This window comes from Benincasa hispida, chromosome 4 (assembly GCF_027475165.1).
Source record: "Benincasa hispida cultivar pf3 chromosome 4, pf3_genome.v1.1, whole genome shotgun sequence".
NCBI classification, from domain to species: Eukaryota; Viridiplantae; Streptophyta; class Magnoliopsida; order Cucurbitales; family Cucurbitaceae; genus Benincasa; species Benincasa hispida.
In genome coordinates, this window is record NC_143481.1 from 4,218,928 (window position 1) to 4,245,108 (window position 26,181).

Here is a 26,181-nt window from a genome sequence, read left to right on the forward strand (position 1 = left end):
CATAACAATTTGAAATAAAGTTTAAAATCAAGAAGAAGTTCGTTGCAAATCAAAATAGATTAAGTTTTTTGGTTTCTGTTTGCATAGAAAAAATTATATTTTTATTGAAATTAAAATTTGAAAAAAAAATTTTAAATTAGGAGGATAATCAAATATTATTTTTCAACTAAGAAAGAACCCTTACAGAATTTTATATATAAAAAGCAATAATATTTTATATTAATTAAAGTTTGAATCATATTATCGAAATCATTTAAAAAATAATATAGATAAGATTATAATGAAAAAATAATACTATGCTTTAAATTAAAGTTCAAAATTAAGAGAATAAAAAAAGTATCATGATATATTTTTTTTAAAAAGAAAATCATGATTTAAATCAAAATTTGAAATTAACAAGATTATTAAATCATCAAAAATTAAAAAAAAAACTAACTAAGAGATTATTATTATGAAATAAAAAATAAAATAATTATTTTGGTTAAATTTGAAGTTTAAAATTAGAAGGGTAATCAGATCATCTAATAAAAAAGTTTTGAAAAAATAAGAAATAATTACCACAAAATTAAAAAAATTGGTTTAAATCAAAATTTGAAAGTTAACCAAAACATTAAAATGAAAAAAAAAGCACATTTGATCTCTAACTAATATCTACTGCACGTTAAATAAATAATTTTTTAAAATCACATTTTATCTCTAACTAATATCTTAAATAAAATGATTTTTTTTTTTTAAAATTTCATTTTATCTGTAACTAACATTTACTTCAGGTTTTTAAAAAACAAAATCAGATTAGAAAAAAATTTCTTTTAAAAAAATCACAATTTATTTCTAACTAATATCTACTTCATGTTAAATAAAAGATTTTTTCTGAAAAAAATCATATCTATCTCTAACTAATATTTACTTCACGTTAAATAAGGAAACATAAAAATAAAAAAAAAAAAAATCATATTTTCTTCTTAAGGTATGTTATTCTTTCTTTAATTTATTTTCGGCTAAATTATAAAAAATTTCCATGAACTTTACACTTGTGTAAAAAATGTCCTTGAAATTTCAAAAATATCATTAAACTTCAAAAAATAGTTAAAAAAATATCATTCTCGATAATTTTGGATGGAAGCCATTAAAGTTTTGTTTAAAAAATACCTCTTAACTTTCAAAAATTTCAAAAATATTCTTAACTTAATAAAAATTAAAAAATATCTTTACCATTAGTATTTGAACAGAAATTGTTAATTCCTAGTGGGAAAAATGATTTTAAAAATTAAAACAAAAGTAAAAAAAAATCTCCTACCATTAATAAGACGATTAATTTGTTTGAAGTTATTGAGTTCGAAAAGAACCAATTTTAAAATCAATTATATAGATATTCTCATTTTTTTCATATAGATACTCTCATATTTCTCTTAATTTCTAATTCTTAGCTTACACAAATTTTTTCAACAACCAAAATAAAAACTAAAATTGTAAGTTAAAATGTAAAGTCCCACAAAATCCCACAAAAACTTCATAAATTTCCAAAATCAAAATCTCCTCTTAAAATATATCAAAATGATAAATAGTCAAATAAAAAAGTATTTAGCTATTAACACACAACTACTATGGTACAATTTATTAAAATATATGGGTCTTACAATCATTAAATGTTTTATTTATTATTTTTCTTCTTATTATAGTCCATATACCTTAATTAAAGTGTGCAATTTCATTTATTTATTTTAGATAAACAATTGTCAAATAGTTAACAAAAAGGAGTAAGCGTGTATTGAAGAAGGAAGGAGAGAAAAAGATGGAAAATAAAGAGGTAGGATGGTATTAACGGTTTTTTTTCATATAACAAGAAGGGGATTTTATTTTTTTTAAAAAATTTGGAGGGTATTTTTTAAACTTTTGAAAATAGAGATATTTTTGAAACAAAATTTCATCTAAAACTAAAACTAACAACAAGTGTATTTTTAGGGCATTTTTTATAATTTAGTCTTTATTTTCTTATCCTTTTTTTATATATATATATATATATATATATATATATATATATATATATATATATATATATTATCGCTGGTGTGAGATTGAGGTGTAGATTGAGTAGTTTTTCTCAAGTTATACATTATTCATATATGTAGTTTCGACTAGTTATTATAAATTTTAAATGTGATTTTTATTTTTTTTAAAAAACTAATGTGGTATTTAATACCTTTGAAAATAAAAAGAATAAATTATTTACACCCCACGTCACTGCGAATGTAAGCGCGTAAAGGCATCTAGAAATCTTCCAGGAGCGGATATAACAAAAAGAATTCCTGATTTCTTATTATTCCACGCCATTTCCTCAAATAATCACCGCTAATTTAGCAGGAGTGGAAATAGGAAATAAATTTCTCAAAAAGAAAAAAACAATCACCAAAAATTATTATTATTAATTATTAATTTTCATATATATATATATATTTATAATTAATTTGCTTCGTCCCCAAGTCGGCGAAGTCATATGGCGGGCTGGTGGCGGAAGATGGTTCAGTATTTATAGGACCCAAAACTCGAATCTCAGAACAATGGTTGAATTTTCTTTCGTTGATGACCATAAATCGTTTGCGGATTTCAAGTTCCTTTGTGAAAATGGCGGAAGAGATCAGTAAGGCCGGACTCGGAACTTCCACTAATGCCGCAGAGGCGGCCAAATCCAAATCTCTTTGGCCCTCTGTTCTCCGTTGGATTCCCACGTCCACCGATCATATCATCGCCGCCGAGAAGCGACTTCTCTCTCTTGTCAAGTAATTTCTCTCTCTTCTTCTCTCCTAAAACTCTACAGGTTCGTCTTAAGACGAATTGGATTGATTGTTAATTAGGCGATGGGTTTGGTGCCAGATTCTAGAGACTCGAATTTGAGAATTTTTATAAATTATTTAGTGAATTGCAAATTTCAAGTCACCAAAGACAGCATTTCGGAGCTCTTTGAATTCGGAAGTTCATCGGATTTCATGACTTACTATTGAATTCGCATCTCTTTCATTTAAGGCATGCTTTGGCAATGTTGATCAAATATTGATCATCCATGAATATGTTTCAAGTCTAGTTTTGTGATAATTTATTGTCTGGTTGTTTATGATGTGGGAATATGTGCAATTTCAGGACTCCCTATGTCCAAGAACGGGTTAATATTGGTTCTGGCCCGCCAGGATCGAAAGTTAGGTGGTTTCGTTCTTCGAGTGATGAGCCTCGATTTATCAACACCGTGACATTCGACAGCAAACCTGAGTCTCCGACTCTTGTAATGATCCATGGTTATGCTGCTTCTCAAGGATTTTTCTTCCGGAATTTTGATGCTCTTGCCAGTCGGTTCCGGGTCATTGCAGTCGATCAACTTGGGTGAGCTCAATCTTTTAAGATGAATCTTCTAGTTTGATGGTTTAATTCTATTTAAGTATGCTATGTGATGTAATCCATGTTTTATTCCTTCGCTGCATTTTGTGTTCATCTTTTGTTTCGTCCGCCCATTGGTTCTTTAATGACCCCTTGAATATCAGATTCTCCACTGTCAATACGGCTGTCTATTTACTTAATGAATGCACAGCATAACTTTGTAATGAAGTTTCTTTACTTGCGTGTTTGTAGGTGGGGAGGGTCTAGCCGGCCTGATTTTACGTGCAAAAGCACAGAAGGTAGAGACTTACTTCCATTCTCCTAATATTGCAAGGGGTTTTCCTCTTATTTTCTTTGGTTTAATGATTATTATGGCAACTCCATTAATGTACAATATCACGTGGAAGTGAAACAAGATGCATGTTTAATTTGTAACAATTTATGTTCTATTAAGGTTTCGATTGTTATGTTGATGCTGCAGAAACCGAAGCATGGTTTATAGATTCTTTTGAGGAGTGGCGAAAATCAAAAAACATCAGTAATTTTATTTTACTTGGACACTCATTTGGTGGTTATGTTGCGGCTAAATATGCTCTCAAGGTGATTGCTTTTGCAATTCAATTATTAAAATTAAGCATTTATGATTGCTTTTGTGATTTCTTAGGTCACTATCATTTTCCTTTTCAGCATCCTGAGCACATCAAACACCTGATTTTAGTGGGACCTGCTGGATTTTCTTCAGAGTCAGATGCCAAGTCTAAGTGGATTACAAAGTTTAGAGCTACTTGGAAAGGAGCGGTTTTGAGTCATTTGTGGGAGTCAAATTTTACTCCACAGAAGCTTGTTAGGTATTTTATATCTTATTTATGAGAAGCTTCCAGTTTATTACTTACTTGGGATTAATTATTGGTTTGTTCATCCCAAACTAAACATGAGCACACCATATTACAGTTTCTAAGATATCATCTGACCTTAGAAACTCAGCAGCATGGCTTTTTAGGGAATGTTTTTTAACCCAAAATTCAGTAGACTTACGTCTTTCAGTCATTTCACTTTTGGTGTAGGTGGTTGGGATATTTTGGGTGAAGGGGGTTAAAAGAAAGGGGAAAAATTAGACTTACGTTCTTATAATCTTGCGTTCTATGTCATTGCTTAGTTTGTATTTTTACCTTTGGTACAAACATAAAATTGGGAAATTATTTTTAGCCCGTGACACTACATAATCTTTCTTTTTTTAGCATATTTAAGTAATGCAAGACTACTAATCCCCTGTCTCTGTATTTCTAGGGGTTTGGGCCCTTGGGGTCCGGATCTTGTTCGCAAATATACAAGTTCTAGGTTCGGGACATACTCAATTGGGGACATATTGAATGATGAAGAATCCAGATTGTTATCAGGTAATGGAAGATAAAGAGTCGGATATTTGGCACAAAAATATGACTTGTTTTGACATTTCTCTTTTTCCAAATGAAGATTATGTATATCACACGTTAGCAGCCAAGGCGAGTGGAGAATTGTGCTTGAAATACATATTTGCATTCGGTGCTTTTGCTCGGATGCCACTTCTACAGAGGTTTGATAACTGTTCTTCCTTTAAATTAAGAATTAAGATTGTTATACCTTTTTATGGTGTGAAATCATGTGTTTACTAATTTTTCTATGTTCTATTTTTTTTTTAAAACAAATTATTATTATTTTTATCATACTGTTTCAGTTTGTTTTTTAAAGGGCATCATGCATATCTATTTTGTTTCACGGTGACCAGTGGTTTAAAACTTTAAATTGATCAATTATTTGCTGAATTAAGCTCAAAATTGTATCAGTAACTTTCTTATGCATGTGTTTTCCTTTTAATTTTGGGGATGTCTCTGAAGCTAATGCAAGTAACAGGACGCTTTTCTGCATCTGTCTATATAATTAGGAGCCGAGAACACTTGTTTATTATTTTAGGAGAAGAAGAATAACTCTAAATGAATCCAAGCTTCTTATAGTTTAATTTGGAAAAAAAAAAATCTTTGAATTGTAGTAATTAGAAAGAACATTTCTTTCTGAATCAGGGATTATCTCTGGGGTATATGGGCTGATGAGCTCTATCTTTTATAACACTGTCTAAAAAAGAGAAGAAAATAAACTTCACTAATATGAGGTCGCTTATTCTTGAAGGTTTTAATTGTACGTATGTCTGATTACCTTTATTTTGCTCAGTGCATCTGAATGGAAAGTTCCTACAACATTTATATACGGTTTTCAAGATTGGATGAACTATCAAGGTGCTCAAGAAGCTCGCAAGAGCATGAAGACGCCGTGCGAAATATTACGGGTTCCTCAGGTTCTCTACCATCCTTCTTGTTCTCTTCAGATATATGAATGTTTGTATTTTAGCATCCATCTTATGAGAATATTCTCTTCTTATTATGACTGCAGGCTGGTCACTTTGTGTTCATAGACAACCCTAGCAGTTTTCACTCGACTGTCTTCTACGCGTGCCGAAAATTCCTCTCCGAACCTGAGAAAGAATCTTTACCAGAAGGTATAATATCTGCCTGAAGTCTTCGCCAAACATTATGCATACTAATTCAAAAGAGAACCAATTTATGGAATAAATTGGTTTCTACATCAATTTTTTTTAATTAATGTATTATATTGATGAAAGTTATGTAGGTTCTGTACTTGTTGTAGTTGAATATACCACTTTGCAGTACAGGACTTTGAATGTTCTAAAAAAATCCAACGAATGTTTCCCTCTCACTGAAATGTGGCCCCCCAACTCCCAAGTGGGCAAGGGATCCTTCATATAAGTTAGTTCTATTTTTGGAGTGTTTTCACATAAGTGGGCTGGCTCAAAAGCTCCTAAAAGAAGTTAATTTGATATTAAATCTGGAGTTTTTGTATAGTTAACATAAAAAATTGTGTCCTTTTCAAATAAGGTTTCTAACTCTTCTTCAGGCCCCCTTTTATTTATTATTTTTATTTTGTCCACTCTAATAGAGCCTTCTGCCCTTGAACTTTCTATATCTGGTTCATTCCAATTTTCTTCTTCATCATCCAAGCGAATTGCACTTTTATATTTTCACCTTTCTTCGATTACATTCAAGGGCTCATTCACAAAATATTTGAAGTAATTTGAATATAATTCAACATCTAATGAAGAATATGATTTAATGAGCTAGTGATAACTGATATCAAAGAACAAAAGAAAGTAGAGAAAATGTAATCACTATGGTTGATAAATTTACATAATTTGCTTTGAAGATAAGTTGTTGGAGGTAGTTCCAATCAGGCTTTTCTGTTGGTTTCCATCTCAACATTCTTGGGCATTCTTCACTAATTTGTTTTACAATCTCAACATCTTGTTTACAAAGTTTTGGGATGGTTTTATATGTCCAACATAACAAAGCTCGTGAGAAATCTTGCAATGTACAATTTGGGCCTTTGGATTGTGTAGCCCTTCTAAAGAATTTTACACTGATTAAAAACTAATCTACTCCAAGGAAATTTGCATAGTTTTTTATCATCTCAAGTTCTTTCAATTCTACTTCATTATGCATTTGCTTGCAATGAAGGAAACACTCTAAGATGTACAATATTACAAGCTTTACCATCGACTCATCATGTGAAGGCATTGCAATGGAAGTTATTACGTGATTTCTCTTAATTGAATATAAGTTCTTCAAAATGCACTCTCTTAATAAATGCGGTTTACCCTACTCATTGGTCAATTGTAAGGATTGTAGAAACAGACTACAATTCAGACCAGTGATCAAACAAATTTTTTTCATAGAAAATCTAACTTTAAACCCTTCTAAATGGAAGACTTGTGTGTTATCTTTTTCAGACAATCTTCTTATAAGATGAACCAACAATTGTCCTTGAAATATTTTGATTCCAAAATCTAAAAAGAATCCAAATGGGCCTCTTTTAAACATTTTCATTTGTGTTGGTGTTAGATTCTTAATCAAGATCTCAATTATTTCAAACTTAGAATAGTAATGAACCATGACCCAATGTGATGGAATGCCCTGTTAAAGTATATTGATATTATATTAGATTTAAGAAATGAGTGTATCAAACAATAACCACTAATCACATGAAGTAAAACATGAGTCAATTAATAGACAATCTAACAATGTGGTAATATACTACTTACTTTTGGGCTTTGGTTGATCCTTGTTCCTTTACTTTGTTTTTTTTTTCTTCGAACATTCACCATTCTCAAATTTTCTTGGTCGTTTTTTTTTTGCTTTTTTTTTTTTTCATTTTCTTTGTTCTTCCTATTTTTTGCAATAAAAAAAAATGACAATCAAAAGGTAATAAGATGACAATCATATGACTATCCGAAGGCAATTAAAAGACTATTGTAGACTATTAACTACTTAAAGCAATTTTCCTAAATTTATGCGTTGTTTGAAACATATATGCTTACATTTCTTTACCAGTGTTGCATCATCAATAATAACATTGGTTCATTTGAAATATCTACTTAAGACATGGGAAGACCTATAACAACTTGTGTTTTCTACTATGAATATTATTTTAAACAATGTGAAAGTGACTAAACAAAACTAAAACTGAATTTAATTAAATTATCTTTATAGGAGAACAAGGCTTAAAATCTAAAAGCTTAAACTTAATTGAAATCATAAGACTATCAGAAGGCTTAAAATTTATATGTTGAGAGAAGCAAAAACAACAACCACTTGAAGCAATCTTCTTAAATATATCCTTACCACATTCTTCTCTCCCAATTGATGCAAAAACAACAGTTGTACGAGGAAGATTTTTGTGGGTAAGAAGAATCAACTTGTAATCGACGTGAAACTGGCATGGAAGAACTGAAGTGGAAGATGAAAAACTCAACATTGAAGAGAAGAGGAAGAAATTGGAGGAATAAGAGGAAAGCTCGATGAAGAGAAGTAAAGAACAAAAGAAACGAAACCCTAAAATTACGTTGAAGAGGAGCACGAATTGATTCAAATAAGTGTGGGTATTTTCGATCTTTTCATTTTAGCCCATTAGTGAAATTTGGCTGGACTTAAAAAGTTTAATATTCTTATAAAATCAATAAACATTGTCCACATATCTAATTTTCGAAAGCCATTTAAAAATTCCTACGACTGCCTCCTTAAAATTTCTTCGTGAACTCTAATGTAATGAAAAACCTACTCCAAAATTCATAATTTTTTTTGTTGGCTTCCAACAATGAAATTAGGCTCATAATTCATAATTTAGATTCACAATAAGAATCTGAATTAATCAAATAAATGAAATTAGGATCCTAAAAAAGAGTCTTTCTATAACATAATTTTTCACATAATTTGAAAAGATATTTGGGAAAAAATAAAAAAATAAAAAAAGCTTCCGTTGTCGGGACTTGAACCCGGGTCTTTCGGGTGAGAGCCGTCGGAGAGAAACTACAAAATTCATCCCACTTCACTGAAGAAGACAAATATGTAGAGGAAGAAGAAGAAACCTTTAACTTTGATGCTTATTATTCATATTATATTCACATTGATAATATTTTGATATTGGATAATTGTAACGGATAATACTTTTAGAGCTAATAATTTAGTACATACAACATTTTTAATAAATTAGAAATAGAGCAAAATCTATTAATGATGGACTAGGAAACACGAACATTGATACGTGACACAACAACAACACGATAACGACACAATGACATGTCAATTTGCAAAAAAGTAGGACATTAAACATTAGGAACACATTATTTATTTTATTTTTTTACAAAATAAATATATATGTGCATAATTTGACATATGGTAAAATATGCACAAATATATTTAATAAAAAGTAAGAAAAAACAGAAATGAAAGAAAGGAAAGAAAAAATGGAAGAAAAAAGAAAACAAAAATGAGAAAAGAAAAGAAAAAAAAAACAGTAAGAGAAGTCACATAAGAGTTGAAGTCACCATTGTTGATGAAGTTGGAAAGAAGAATAAGGTAGCATTGTGGATTTTTTTTTTAATTTTGTTTTTTTTTTTTTTGAAAAAGGTCGTGGGTTACATTCTTGAGGGTGAAGTGTGTTAGTACGAAGAAAGTGTGTAAATACTCTAGATTTTTGAAAAAATTGGGCTGAACAATAAATTTTAATTGGCTTACAATGCTCCCTGGATGGATTGCCAATAGTCTTGTTTCATTATTTTTAAAAAATTTCTTTGCATATGGAGTGTCCTAGACATGTCTTAGTGTGTCCTAGAGTGTTAGAAAGCAAAAGAAAAAAAAAAACTAATAATAAAATAATGGATAGCCAGCTGGAATGTTTGTTCGACACCGACACTCCGCTAAGTTAGAAGTTTCGGTGCTTTATAGGTGATAGACGCCTATCAACGATATACTCTATCCCTAATAAATTTCGAGAACTATATCTACATTTTGTTATATTTATAAATTTTTTTACATTGTACTATACCTACTAATATTTTGGACTTGATTGCTTTATTTGCAACTGTTTCTATTTTTATGTTTCATGATTTTTTTTTTATGATATAATAAAAACGTTGATTTAAGAAAACCTCCTAAAGGAACTCGAAAATTAAAACCTAAGTTCTTGAAAAATTGGTGAAATTCACAAGCAATCGAAAGATTCTTCCAGCTCCTAAAATCTGAACATACTTTCAAGACCAAAAACTTCAAGGTTGAGAAATTTTAAAACTAGCATTTAGAAAATTTGTAGAAGACCAAAATGTTTAAAACTCCTAGATCCCTCATAGACCATAAATGCTTTAAAGATTATAAGACTTCAAAACCTAAAGTTAAAGATCACAAGGCTTTAAAAACCAACATTTTCTTTGAAAGTCTTAGGACTTTAAGATAAGTTGAAGAGATTAGAAACATTCACGACTTCAAGACTTTAGTTGAGCGTATAAGATCAACAAGTCACCAAACATTTGATCCAACATACAAGATCAACAAATCAAGTTCCAACGCATAAGATCAACAAACCAAGTTTGTTCAAGAATAAGCACTCTATCCCTCGAAACAAGTATACATACGAGGGAAAGAATCACATAATAAATATTAAAAAAATGTGTCACCACCTGCATATAAATGAATATAAAATTAAATTTCATTCCACAAATTAAAATTTGGAAAATTGCATTGGGTATTCAAATTTATTATACTTTAGCATCCATGTCATCCATTTTTGGCAAAATCTTAAAAAGGGAAAAATCATATTCTTAGAATTTATATTTTATTTTTTGCTTATTCCAAAACTGCCCTCATTAAATCTTGATTTCCGATTTCGTCCTCTCCTACGTTTTTCTTTATATGGTTGAAGCCTTCATCTCTTTGAGAAAACAAGCCCTAAAATCATGTTCAAGATTCTTTTGATTCATGATTTCTCTCAATTGCATTGTTTATGATTTGCGTTGAAGATTTTTTTTGATTTCGATTGCATCAATTGGAGACTTCTTGAAGTTGATTTCTCTATTTTAAGGTTTATGTTTGATTTTTTTGCTTGAAGTTTGTCCTCTCCTCACGATTGTGCCTTAACAATTTTTATTTCAGTATCAGTCTTTTATTGGTTGATATTTTTGTATTTAGGTATGTGTTTAATTTATTTCTTTGAGATGAAAGTTTGTTCCATTGTTTCCTTGAAGTTCATCCTCGCTTGTAGTTCAATTTTTCTGTTTTCTTGATCAATTTTCATTCGATTTTGTGTTCAGATTGCGTTTGATTTATCTTTTTTAAACTAGATAGTCTGTTCGATTGTTTCCTTGAAATTCTTTCTTGCTTGAAGATTATTTATAGTTTGTGCTTCAGTTTCACTATTTAAAGATTTTGTGTTCTAGTTTGTGATCTTATTCTTCTACCGCTTTTTGATTATATTATATTCTCTTTCCATTTCAAATTTTCTATTCTATTGAGATGATTTATATCTAATTGTCATTTATTTGCTACCTGATTTCTATTTGATATACATCTGATTGCCATCTGATTGTTAGATATTAAATACTTTGTGATTTCTATTTTTATTGTCAAGTGATGACTATCTGATTAATATTTGATTTCTGTTTGATTACCATAATTGATATTGTATACTTATATATCAATGTGAGTTTAATCTTACACTTAGTTTTTGCATTTTTTTTATAGTAATTTGTAGTTATGGTTAAGCTTCCAATATTCATTTTCCATAGTGGTCAATGGGATGATCGACAATGCTATGTAGATTACAAAATTATTGGTATGTTAGTTGATGAAATGATGATTTTTGAGTCTTTTGTTAACCTCATACAAAAGGAAACTTGACTTGATTCATCCATTGAACTCTTAGTTTTATTGGAATTAGGTAATACTGAGGTTCAACATATTGTTAAGATTCTTGAAGATAAAGATGTATTTTTTTTTATCGTAATTAAGGATCAATTTATAAAATATCCTTTGATTGCTCATGTTGTGAATATGCTTTTGGAAGTTTCAGCTGGTAATTCTTTTTCTATAATTGAGGTCGATTTTGGAGGTGAATTAGAAGTTTTTAGAAATTTCTATATTAACAATATGTCTTCTATGTCACTCTTTAAGAAGAAGGACTTGTTTTCTAGTGAAGAATAATTTTGAGTTTAGAACTTTAAGATCAAATCCAAAATTTGTTGAGTTGGAATATACATAAGATGGTTGTCAATGGTCTATTAGAACCTATTATGGATGATTTGAAAGTATATTAGTGAGCATAATTGCTCTATGATGATTCGTGCTTCTCATAAGCAGACATCTTCACAGTTTATTAGTGATTGTATGGTCGGGAATTTAAGATATAGCTATGGTAACTCAACACCAAAAGATATTACACATCACATGTGGATAATTATGGGATTAATGTCAGTTATTATAAAGCATGAAGGGTAAAAGAATCCATTATGAAGTTGTTGAAAGGAGATGTTGATAATTCTTATGCTTTGATTCTCAAGTTCTTTTTGAAGTTAAAAAAAATGAATCCATGCTTGTTTTTTCACTTATTTTGTTATGTCATTGATTAATTTTATAGTTATAAGATAGTAATTAGTTAGTAATCAGTTGACTGATATACCTATTAATTGGTATATTAGTCAACTAGCTATATAGTAATCGGTTAGTAATCAATTAGTAACCAGTTAACAGATTGCACGTGCATTTATAATAAGTTATTTCTTTTTCTCCTATTTTTTTGTTCGGTCATTTACTCAACATGAACTGGATTTAAATGGACATTTTATATATTGCTTCATGACTATGGGGTCACCAATTAAAGGTTGGAGATATTGTAGTATAAATATGCTGGAATGTTACTGACTGCATCAACGATGGACGGTAATTGTCAAACTTTTCCTCTTTCTTTTAGCATAGCAGATTTGAAAAATGACGCCTCTTGGAACTGGTTTTTTGAGATGTTAAAAGTTTGTTTTGGGGATCGAGAAAGATTAATTATTGTTTTTGATAGGCATATAAACAATTCAAAAGCTGTTTTAAATGTGTTTCCATTAGCTCAATATTGTGTTTGTATGGAACATCTTTTGAAGAATGTGAAGTTGTCATTCGAAGATTCTTTAATCGATAAAATTTTTCATTCCTGTACAAAATCTTATACAATAGATGATTTTGAGTTGTATATGAGGTGGATGAAGTCAATATACCAATCTCTTAAAGAATATCTTAGGAATGTTGGGTTTGATAGACGGGCCCATGTATACTCTTAGCAAATAAGATATCAAATGATGACAATAAATATTACTGAGAGTTTGACTTCAATATTGAAAAATGAAAGAAATTTACCGTTGCATCACTACTTGATTCAATCAAAGAGTTACTTCAATAGTGGTTTTATGATTAGACATAAATTAGCATCTAGTTTGAGGAGTATTTTGAGTTATTGAGCTGAAAGAGTGATAAGAAAGCTAGTTGATGAATTACAGAGTTTCATTGAAGTGATTGCTATTTGATTGCTTACTCATTATCTTATGTTGATTGCCATCAGATTGGTATATGATTGTTATTTAATTGACATCAGATTGGTATATGATTGTTATTTAATTGACATCAGATTGGTATGTGATTGTTATCTAATTTCCATCTTATATTATTTATTTTGATTTTATACCTTTTTTTAGGTTAATCCTATTGGTGATTTTGAATATCAAGTAGTTGATGGAAGTAAAACATTTATGGTAAAGTTGAATTGCCATAGTTGCAGTTATCGCGCTTTGGATTTGGAAGAAATACCATGCAATCATGTTCTTGTTGTTATTTGTGGACTTGATTTAAACCCATATTCTTTTGTCTCAAAGTTTTATTTTACTAGCACATTAGTATCAACATATGGTGGAGTAGTTCTTCCTGTTGGTAATCATAATGAATGGAGTAGTGTAGGGGTAAATAACACTATATTGTCTCCGATTGTTATACGTCAAGCAGAAAGACCTCGGAAGCAAATGATGATTTCAATTGGTGAATTGAAGCGCTAAGAGTGTAGTCGTTGTAAGCATATTGGTCATAACACAAGAAGATGTCAAAATCCACCTGTTTGAACAATCATATTATGGACATCAAAGATATTCTTACTATTTGTTTTCATTTGTGTATATAACAATGTATTATTTGGAGTTATGGACATTGTTTTTAGTATATGGATTTTGGAGTTATTTTTAGTATATGAATAATATTGTTATTATCATATTGCAATTTGATTTTGGAGTTGTTTGACATTGTTTTTAGTATATGGATTGAATACATTTCCATTAGAAGGTATGTAGATTGTAATCAAATATTAGTCAAATAACAATATCATAAACAACAAACTATGTGACAAGGAATAAAAGGTAATCATAGACAGTCAAAAGGTAATCAGATGATCTAGAAACATAAACAAGAAGGAAAAAGGAGCAAGTTTCAGTTTTCTTGAATGATCAAGTTTCACTCTTGAAGGCTTTACAACTATTTCACTGTCAGTCAAAATATATGTGCTAACATCAAAATCTAACATTATATTAAAACATTCTTCTACATGTTACCTACAAATTTTCCAAAACAAAAATATCTCATTTTGGTTGTGAAATGTTTAAATCAAAACTAGGTGCTTCACTAGTAGCGTATGTTTTTTCTTGTCTTTTTCAGATTTTTTTTTTGCCATTTTTAAATCAATAACTTTGGGTGTAGGTTTCAACTTTCTTCTTGGTCATTCGTTCTCCACTTCAGGCTTATCTTGTGAAGCATTTCTCGTCTGCATTCTATTCTCTAAAATCTAAAAAATAAAGAAAGAATTAGAATTAAGTATAAGATAGTAATCAGAAGGTAATTGAAAAGAGAACATATAGTAATCAAATAACAATTTGATAGAAATCTTAAAATAATTCGATAATGATAGTAGTGAAGAAAATAATGTTACCAGTATTTTGCCTTTTTCATGCTTTTTCTTTGTCTTTTTCTCTCAATCTTCTTCTCTTCTTTGTTCTTCTTTGGTATTATGTCCTTCAACCTATTATAAAAATAAAGGTAATCAGTTGACTATAAGATTGCAATCTGAAAGTAATATTAGAAACTGTTAAATACGTGACAATAAATAGGTGATCAAATTGATGATTTTGAAGAAATAATGTTACCAGTTTTTCCCTTTGTCATGTTTTTTCTTTGTCTTTTTCTCTCTATCTTCTTCTCTTCTTTCTTCTTCTTGGATTTTATGTCCTTCAACCTGTTATCATAACACACAAATCATTTTTATTCAACAAAAAGACCAAAATTGCATCAAATCATGTTTATTATTCAATACTTACAATCTCACGGTCTTCTTTTCTTGTATCATTTTTTTTTCTTCTTTTTCTCTTCTATTTCATTTTCTTGTTCTTCAACTTTTTGGGCGAACTATCAAATATAAATTAGAAAACTCAGATGGCTACTTAGTATTAGTTAATAGTCAGATGGCTTTCAAAAAGCAATTAGATGGAAATCAGATGACTATATAAAAAATTACTAACTATATGACAAAACATAGAAGGTAATCAGATGTCAATCAAAATGAAATTAGATGGCAGTCAAATATCAACTAGAAGATAATAAGAAACTACTTAATTTGAAATTGATTTCAATCAGCAATATCATTGGTTGAAGTTGACCATTTCATCAATTCATTTCAAAATTTCATCCAATTCGTCTCGTTCTTGTCATTCCTTTTCATTTCCTTCTTGTTCTTTTTATTTTTTTCATCATTTTATTTTACATCTTCTTGTTGGTCATTTTTTTTCCCTTTTTGTCCTTCTTCTTATTCATCTTCTGGTTCATCTTCCCCTTCTTTTTCTCCTTCTTTTGTAGTATAATGAAATTAAAAGGTATCAGTATGTTATTATAAGTTTATTACCCAAATTGTATTATTAAGTCAATGGAATAAAACATTTTACCTCTTTGTCTTCTAGGCGATGAATATTCATCTGATCTTCAATTATTTGAAGGCTTAATGTTGGAGGTTTATTTGGGTGGCATGATTCTTGAGATTGCTTCTCCAAGTTGTTCTTTGTAGGTAATCTTTCATTGATGGAGTTTAGCCATTCCCAAGCTTCATTTGTAGTTTTTGATCACTTAGTAATTTCCTCCTTCAAAAATGCCAAATCCTCTTTTTATTTTCCTCATTTCCACTCTAATAGAGCCTTCTGCCCCTAAACTCTCTATCTCTAGTTCATTCCAATTTTCTTCTTCATCATCATCCAAGTGAATTGCCCTTTTACATTTCTATCTCTCTTCAATTACATCCAATGATTCATTCAAAAAATATTGGAAGTAATTTGAATGTAATTCAACATCTAATAGATTCAAAAGCACAACTGTAAACTATACAAATTGAATATAATTTAATGAGCCAGTGATATCAAAGTATAAAAGAAAGTAGAGAATAATGTAATCACTATAGTTGATAAACTTACATAACTTGTGATGCGTTCTGTCTATGCGATGGATTAAGTGCTATGTAATATCTTATAAAAGCATTTTTTTTTTTACCTAAATAGACCCAAGTATAAATCCAACTAGAATCCTTGTGAGTTCAGGTTCAAACTCGTGGATTGCATTCTATTGATGCCTTGACAACGATTATTTTGATCTTGATATGAATTGTTTGTTAAATATAGAATGAGTTTATTCCCACTCTATCGCTAAGATAAATAGTAGTGGATACGATGAAAATCACAATCGTAAGTAAAACAACCTATGCAGAGAGATGTAGGTTTCAAATGAATAAAGATAGGGTTGATAAAAATACTCACTAGCAATTCCTAAATAACTGCATAAATCATGCACTCAAGCAAATCACTAAAAAATCATATCTTACACTTCTCATTGTATTTAACCACCATATCCTATTTCTAGAATGCATGCGATGAGTATTTGACGCAAAAGATGTCTCTCTATTTCTAAAGATAATCTCTTCTTGTTTTATGCGGTCTAAATCCTTTACTTTTTCAAACATAGATTCATTTTACTTAGAACAATCTTTCGACTTATTCAAATGGTTTATAAAACATACATAAAATAAGTTAAACGCACGATTAAGCTTTACTTAGTTCATGTTAGTTGCAATGTTTTTCAACCCATAAGGAAATTTGTTGCTCATGGTAGAAGATGGAGAGATGGATAAACAAAATACTATATATGCATTCATATTGATAAAAGAAGTTATTCAACATTTTACACAATATAAATAACAACAATAGCAGAGGAAAAAAAGATAAAGATAGATTATCAAGCTGTGAGGTGCAATTCCTTGCTCCTTCCGGCTATGTAGATGACTGTTTCGTAAGATTCCGTTGAATGTGAAGTTTCGTAAGACTGTTAAATGGTGGATAATGTAATTAAAGAGTTCAATTAATTATTCATGTACCATTGGAGCTTCAATCTACAGGTCCATAAGGTCCCCTTGGTAGCTCAAAAGAATTTAGTTGAGAATCAGTTTTTGAGTTAATTTGAATTGTTCAAATTAATAAGAGGGATTTGATTGTATATGATATGATTAAATTACTTCAATTATATATGATATAATTGTCATAATGTATTTGATACATTATTGTTTAATTGGAAGTAATAAATATTTGAATGAGATTCAAATGTATTTTTTGTGAATGTGATTCATAGTTGTTAAATTTAATATAAATATGATTTACATTAAATGTTATAAAATAGAGAAAAAATCAGAAACAACAATCTTAGCGCAACTTAGTTGCTGCAATTCCCTAGCAACGATGCAAAAAACTTGATGTGTTCTGTCTATGCAATGATTAAGTTCTATGTAATATCTTATAAACGTATTGTTTTATCTAGTTAGATCCAAGTATAAATCCAACTAGAATTCTGGTGAGTCTAGGGTCGAACTCAGGGATTGCATTTTATTCATATGTCGATAATGATTGTTTCAATCTTGACGCGAATTGTTTGTTAAATATGCAATGAGTTTGTTCCTATTCTGTCGCTAAGATAAATAGTAGTGGATGCGATGGAAATCACAATCATAAATAAAACAACCTATGCGGAGAGATGTAGGTTTCAAATGAATAAAGATTTGGTTGAGAAAAATGTTCACTAACAATTCCTAAGTAACTGCATAAATCATGCGTTTAAGCAAATCACTCAAAAATCATAACTTACACTTCTCAATGTATTTAGCCACCATATCGTATTTCTAGGATGCATGTGATGAGTATTTGATGCAAAAGATGTCTCTCTATTTCAAAAGATAATCTCTTCTTGTTTTATGTGGTCTAAATCCTTACTTAGTTCATGTTAATTGCAATGTTTCTCAACCCATAAGGAAATTAGTTGCTCATGACAGAAGATGGAAGATGGATAAACAAAATACTATAGATGCATTCATATTGATAAAAGAAGTTTTTCAACGTTTTACATAATAGAAATAACAACAAGAGCAGAGGAAAAAAGAAAGTGATAGATTATCAAGCCATGGAGTGCAATTCATTGCTCCTTCTGACTCTGTAGATGATTGCTTCGTAAGATTGTGAAGGTGAAGTTTCCTTCTTTTTTTTTTTTTTTTTGGAAGAAATCTTGAGCTTTCACTCAAGATTTCACGAGGGCTCGAAAGGAAGTGTTTATGAATTGAGAAATTTTGCAGAGTTTCCTTTAATGTCTTCATTATATCTTTTGTATGGAAATCTTGTTGGGTATTTATAGGTGTTAAGAAGCACTTCTTTCTCTCCTACTAATGTCTGTACTAACAGGACGCATTAATCTCCATATCTTGTTGCGTTGCCTGCTTCGCATTAGTTCATTGGCTCTGCCATGAAGCTTTCTTGTCAGCTACCAACTTGGTCTCTAATTTGACCTCCACCGCCATGTGTCATGTCATCTTCTATCGCATGAGGCTATGTTTTCAACTATGCGACTCCAATTTTGGTGTTGGGAATTCCTTTGCGGTGATACCTTGTGATTGCATAAATAGATTTCCTGCACCAAAAAAGCACAATTTTTATATCTTTCGTGGATGGTGAGATTTTGTACGCATGTGATTGTATGATATAATTAATTTCATAAATTTTTTTACCAAGCTATCGCATTTTCTAAGTTTTTTCCTAATTGTTTTAGATAAAAAAAAAAAGGTAAAATAACTTGTATTTTTACAAGTTATCAACTTACTTTGAAGATATGCACTTGGAGGTAGTTCCAATCAGGTTTTTTCGTTGGTTTCCATCTCAACATTCTCGGGCATTCTTCACTAATTTTTGTTACAGTCCCAACACCTTGTTTAAAAGGTTTTGGGATGATTTCATATGGCCAACATAACAAAGTTTGTGGAAAACCTTGCAATGTACAGTTTGGGCTTTTGGATTGTGCAGTCCTTCTAAAGAATTCTACAGTCAGATTAAAAACTTATAAAAAGGAAAGTTATTTGAAGTTTCATCATTTTCTAACATCTCAAATTCTTTCGACTCTGCTTTATTATGCATTTGCTTGCGATGAAGGAAACACTCTAAGATGTACAATTTTGCAAGCTTTACCATCGACCCATTATCATGTAAAGGCATTGCAATAGAAGCTACTACGTGATTTCTTTTAATTTTTAACCTAAGTTCTTGAAAATGCCATCTCTCAATAAACATGGTTTATCTTGCTCATTGGTCAATTGTAAGGATTGAGGAAACGTACTACAATTTAGACTAGTGATCAAACAAAATTCTTTTATGGAAAATCTAACTTTAAACCTTTCTAAATGGAAAACTAATTGTTCATTTGTGCTATCTTTTTCACAAAATCTTCTTATAAGATGAACCAATAATTGTCATTGAAATATATTGATTCCAAAGTCTAAAAAGAATCCAAATGGGCCTTTTTTAAACATTTCCATTTGTGTTGGTGTTAGATTCTTAATCAATGTTTCAATTATTTCAAACTTAGAATAATAATGAACCTTGACCCGATCTGATAGGATGCCCTATTAAAGTATATTGACACTATATTAGATTTAAGAAATGAGTATATCAAATAACAATCACTAATTACATGAAGTAAAACGCGAGTCAATCAATTTGAAATCTTGAAGGAACTCTTAAACAAGAGTATCCATGTGCGCGTTCAGATCTTTCCTATTTCATTGTGACCGAGTTACCACACACATATTCTAACAAACAGGTATGCAATTTAACACTAATTAACGGCATGCTTAAACACAAAAATAACAATAGATTAAGTTAACGTACCACTTGAAGACAGTCTTCACTTCGAACTCAACCCAGCGGAAGCAACCCTATACATTCTTTATCGCCCAGAAAATAGTCGGCTACCAGTAGCACGATCGTTTACACGAATGGCAGCACATGAACAAGTAGGACCGGGGACGACACTACTACTTACGAAGTGAGAATCCAAATAGTGGTCTTTGATTGAATCGATAGAGGAAGGAGGAAAGGGATGATCGTGTAGAATGACAAACAAGTGGGAGAAAGCTATCGTATAGAGGATGCTTATCGTTTAGAGAAAGCTACGTGATCGTGTAGGTTTTACTAAGCAATCGTTTAGAAAACTCGGCGCGCTAAGCGATCGTTTGGAGAACGTGTGCGATCGTTTAGTACGTGAGGTGTGCGATCGTTTAGGCGATTAGGCACTATCGTATAAGCTCTCAGGTAAGCGATCGTTACGTTTCACACCTTGAGCATTTTTTTCGAACTCTGTGTAAAATGAAACCAATTTTCATTTTATTCTTTAGTTACAATAACCGAAAATGATTTTCCCAATAATGCACGATCCAGGAGAAGTTTCCAGCCAATTATCACATAATTAACCAATTAATTAATAAATGAATATAATCATATTATATTCTTAACCTATAGTTTGATATCATATATCTACTATAGTAATTTCTCCTCCACTTGATATAAATCATATTTATATCTAATTTCCTCCAAAATAATGTATCTCATACATTTAGTCAATTATATCATATATAATTAACCAATTCAATTATATCATATATAATCGAACTCCCTCTTGTCTATTTTAACATTTCAAACTGACCCAAAAACTGATTCTCAACTTTATCCAAGCTACCTAGGAGACCTTATGAACCTGTGGCTCGAAGCTCCAACGATACATGAATAGTTGACTAAACTCTTTAGCCACGAGATCCACCATTCGTTAATTGCCATACATTCCACTAAAGACCAACAGCTGAACTCTTCTTACCACAGATATATTTCTATATCCATCAGATATAACCAATCATGAGTATAATGACCCTTCACAGATACTCGTAAGTACAAGTTGGCCAATTTACCATTTTACCCCTACATTTACATCTCACTTCTTAAATACCACTGATTCCTCTAATGAACAATACAACATAGTCCAACTACGTGTGAACACCTCTCGGGCCAAGAGAAGGTGTGTGGCGCCACATGGTTCAAGTCCTGGAATCAGCCTTTAAGGGAGCTATCTATCTACTTGCCCTTGCTTCGAGGAATGAGTGAATTTCATCTTGTGTAGCTGAGTTCCCAGCTCCCAAACCAGACGAATTCCCAAAATGGTAGGTTTGAGTTGGCGACCTGGCCACTCGTACCCATACAAATCAAAGGACCGCCTTCAATGACAGGAGTTCCCTACTTACTCAAGGTTGAGGTCATGTTACCTATGATCATTCTAGTGAAGTGAAGTCTCTATCATGAAACGGTGTTATATAACAAGACGTTAGCACTTCGTGGTCAGGTCTTATACAAACTCTTTGTATAGGACACCCCCACTCACATGTCTCCTACACGAATGATTAGGATCAGATCATCTGTGACAAGTCACAACACTTGTGACCATTCCACAAAGCGGGCCGCATCTGTAGCGTTACCAGGATAAGGTTTCTCTCCTATATCCATATACTACAGACCATTTTGGTTATTACTTAAGACACGATCCACCTGTATGTCACCACATACATGCTTTAGTTACATAATGATAACTAGAGATTTTATGTTTATTGGTTTGTGGTAAAACAAATAAAACAAACAACTGAGCAAAATCAAGATGTGAAGTAAAATTTCATATATTATACAATACAAGCGTTCGTATAATCTGTTTACAAACTACATGACACGAGACTTTAGGGCATCAACCCTAACAAAAATATGGTAATATGCTACTTACTCCAGGGCTTTGGTTGATCCTTGGTCTTTTACTTCGTTTTTTTGTCGAATATTCTCCCTTCCCAACTTTTCTTGGTTTTTTTGCTTTTTTCATCTTCATTGTTCTTACCATTTTTTTGCAATAAAAAAAATAAATAGATGACAATAGAAAGAAAAAAGAAAGTAATCATAAGGTAATAAGATGAAAATCATGTTGGATTTTATGTTCTAAAACTCGTAAATAGTAAATGTTATTAATTGACTGTCATCAATAAAGAGTTATGGATGTTAAATAAATAAATTTTATTGTTTGTGTTGTTGTCTATTTTTTTTCTTAATAACCCTAAATCCAATAAACTAACATCCAAGGCCGTCTTATGAGTTTTGAATTGTATGTTGAGACACATAGGGATTAATGTTCAAGATACAGCCTAAAGGGTCTACAGTATAGGGATAAGGTTGGGTCCTTATCTTGGTAACACTATGAATACGACCCACTTTGTATTTGATACAAATGTAATGATCTAAAGCGTTCGTATAGGTGACACGCAAGTGGGGGTATCTTATGCAATGAGTTTGCATAAGACTGGACCGCGAAATAGTAACCACTAGAAGTAACACCATTGATTAGTCAGGTTTCTGTCTCAATAGAATGACGTAGGCGACTTAGTCTTAATCCTGAGGATATTATGAACTTCTATTCATGAGGGATTGTTCTTTGATTTGTATGGGTGAGGGTGGCCAGTTCAACCTACCATTTTGGGGACAAGACCGAGTGGGGAGTTGGGAACATAATAATACAAGATGTAATTCGTTCATTCCCACTTTAAGGGTAAGTAGATGAGTGTTCCCTTAAGTGGTGTCTCTGGGACTTGAACAAAGAGCCCTATCCTCTCGTTGGCCTAAGAGGGGTTCCTGTTTATTTATTGGACAATAAATAGGTTGTTCATTAAAGAAGCACTGGTACTTACGAAGTCAGAGGTAACCCAAGGGTAAAACGATAATTTGACCCAATTGAAGTTAGAACACTCGTGAAGGATTAACTTGCTGGTATTTGTCTATATCCATGGACACAAAAAATATCTGTAGTGAGAAGAGTGTAGTTATGGGTCTTTAGTGCAATGTACCCACAGTTAACGAATATTGATTAATTTGGTTAATGAGTTTAGTCAATTAATCTCATATCGTTGGAGCTTCTGATCTACAGGTTCACTAGGCCCCTTCATTAGGTCACTAGAGGATACTTAAGAGGGATAATTTAAATGATTTAAATTAATTTGAGGAAACTATATATTAATGTGATTAATATGTAATTAATTATGATTATGATCTATAATTAAATTGGAAAGTAATATTTGAATAAGATTCAAATTAATTAATTCAAGTGAATTAGATTCACAAATAATTAATTAATAGAGAAGTTTTGCACATATACATGAGATGTTTATGATAATTAAATATATACATTAAATTGGGTTTAATGTATAAATAGTTATTTAATTATTGTGTATAATAAAATTAAATAAGTGTTATTTAATTGAGCTAATTAATTAAATAAGTGTTATTTAATTGAGCTAATGAATTAAATAAGCGTTATTTAATTAAATGGGTTAATTAATTAAATAAGTGTTATTTAATTAACTATAGAAAAGGAAAATATTAGAAAAAAGGCTTGACCCTTCTCTATATAAAGACCTCCCTATGACCTTTTGGGAAGACACACGAAACACAATACACAACTGTTAGTGCAGAATTTTCTCTAAGCCATAAAAAAAATCCTCTCTACTCTCCAGAATACTTTTCTCTTCTCTCTCTCCTAATAGTTGGATACCACCTATCCCTCTATTGGAATCCGAGAGAATAACGAGGTTACTCTCGTGGTAGTATTCGAGATTGTTGAAGAAATTGTTCGTGTCAAGATCGTTAGAGATTCGTTCGTTGGAACTAGGAGAGGATTGTTCATGGCACTTGGAAATCTAAAAAGGTAAGAATCATTCTTATCATTTCCCTAATGCATGCTAATTTACATGTTTTTATTATGTTTTAATTCAATGATTATGTTTATACAAAAATCGGATTGTAGGATGCAAGGTGTTCTAACAAAATGCTTCCGCTGTGAGATTCAATCTCCTTTCAAATCATATGACTATCAGAAGGCAATCAGAAGACTATCATAAATTATTAACTACTTGACAAAAAAATAGAAGGTAATCAGATGATAATCAGTTGACTATATTAGGAACTATGAACTATGTGACAGGGAATATAGTGTAATCATGTGAAAATCAGAAAATAATCAAATGACTATGTGAATATATTAATTGATTGAAAATAATATTAAAAAAATTATAGAGAAAAAGTGAGAAAAAGGAAAAAAAAATGCATTAAAAGATGCAAAAACAATAGCCAAAAAATAATTAGATGGCAATAAACAGAAAAAAAAGGCAATCATAAGATAATAAGATGAAAATGACTATCAGAAGGCAACCAAAAGACTAACTTAAATTATTAACTACTTGAAGCAATCTTCTTAAATTTATGCATTGTTTGAAACATATATGTTTACAGTTTCATTACCAGGTGCTGCATCATCAATAACAACATTGGTTCATTTGAAACATCTACTTGAGACACAGGAAGGCCTGTAACAACTCCTGTTTTCTAATATGAATATTATTTCGAACAATGTGAAAGCCAACTAAGCAAAATTAAACTTAATTAAAATATCTTTATAGGAGAACAAGGATTAAAATCCAAAGGCTTAAACTTAATTGAAATCATATGACTATTAGATGGCTTAAAATTTATACGTTAAAGAAATAAAAATAACCACTTGAAGCAATCTTCTTAAATATATTCTTATCTCATTCTTCTCTCAGAGTTGGAGCAAATACAATAGTTGTATGAAGAAGATTTTTGTGGGTAAGAGGAATCAACTTGTAATCGACATGAAACTAGCATGGAAGAACTGAAGTGGAAGATGAAAGACTCAACATTGAAGAGAAGAGGAAGAAATTGGAGGAGTAAGAGGAAAGCTCGATGAAGAGAAGTAAAGAACAAAAGAAAAGAAACCCTAAAATTACGTTGAAGATGAGCACGAATTGATTCAAATAAGTGTGGGTATTTTCAATCTTTTCATTTTAGCCCATTAGTGATTAGTGAAATTTGGCTGGACTTAAAAAGTTCAATATTCTTACAAAATCAATAAACATTGTTTACATACCTAATTTTCGAAAGTCATTTAAAAATTCCTATAATTGCCCCTTAAAATTTCTTCGTGAACTCTAATGTAATGAAAACCTACTCCAAAATTCATAAGTTTTTTTTTTTTTTTTGTTGGCTTCCAACAATGAAATTGGGCTCATAATTCATAATTTAGATTCACAATAAGAATCTGAATTAATCAAATAAATGAAATTAGGATCCTAAAAAAGAGTCTTTCTATAACATAATTTTATATTATAATTTTTCACATAATTTGACAAGATATTTGGGAAAAAAAAAAAAAACAAAAAAAAAAAATAATATAAAGAGGCTTCCGTTGCCGGGACTTGAACACGGGTCTTTCGGGTGAGAGCCGAATATCCTAACCAACTAGACTACAACGGAACTGACAATTTTCATAACGTATATATATAATATGATATTATTGGAGTTCAATGAGAATCCACGAATCGAACTGAAAGCCATTTTCGAAGAGAAACTCCAAAATTCATCCCACTTCACTGAAGAAGACACATATGTAGAGGAAGAAGAAGAAACCTTTTAACTTTGATGGTTATTATTCATATTATATTCACATTGATTACATTTTGATATCGGATAATTGTAATGGATAATATTTTTAGAGCTAATAATTTAGTGCATACAACATTTTTAATAAATTACAAATAGAGCAAAATTTATTAATGATGGACTAGGAAACACGAACACTGATACGTGACACAACAACAACACGATAACAACACAGCGACATGTCAATTTGTAAAAAAGTAGGACATTAAACTTTGAGAACACATTATTTATTTTATTTTTTTTAAAAAATAAATATATATGTGCATAATTTGAAGACCAAAATGTTTAAAACTCCTAGATCCCTCATAGACCATAAACGCTTTAAAGATTATAAGACTTCAAAACCTAAAGTTAAAGATCACAAGGCTTTAAAGACCAACATTTTCTTGAAAGTCTTAGGACTTTAAGATAAGATGAAGATATTAGAA

At 30.6% G+C, this 26,181-nt stretch overlaps 1 protein-coding gene and 1 non-coding gene across 2 annotated transcripts; one reads left to right on the forward strand and one right to left on the reverse strand.

The window, feature by feature from the left end:
- Positions 1-2,319: 2,319 nt before the first annotated feature.
- On the forward strand, positions 2,320-6,114 carry LOC120076798 (alpha/beta-Hydrolases superfamily protein). Its single transcript, XM_039030713.2, has 9 exons — positions 2,320-2,777; positions 3,136-3,372; positions 3,619-3,665; positions 3,848-3,966; positions 4,054-4,214; positions 4,654-4,763; positions 4,840-4,939; positions 5,572-5,695; positions 5,791-6,114. Exons 1-9 carry the CDS (start codon positions 2,581-2,583, stop codon positions 5,911-5,913), a joined length of 1,218 nt encoding a protein of 405 aa, XP_038886641.1. The 5' UTR covers positions 2,320-2,580; the 3' UTR covers positions 5,914-6,114.
- A 19,380-nt stretch (positions 6,115-25,494) lies between these two features.
- On the reverse strand, positions 25,495-25,567 carry TRNAE-CUC (transfer RNA glutamic acid (anticodon CUC)). The gene has a single exon. It is a non-coding gene; the product is annotated as a tRNA-Glu (tRNA).
- Positions 25,568-26,181: the final 614 nt, after the last annotated feature.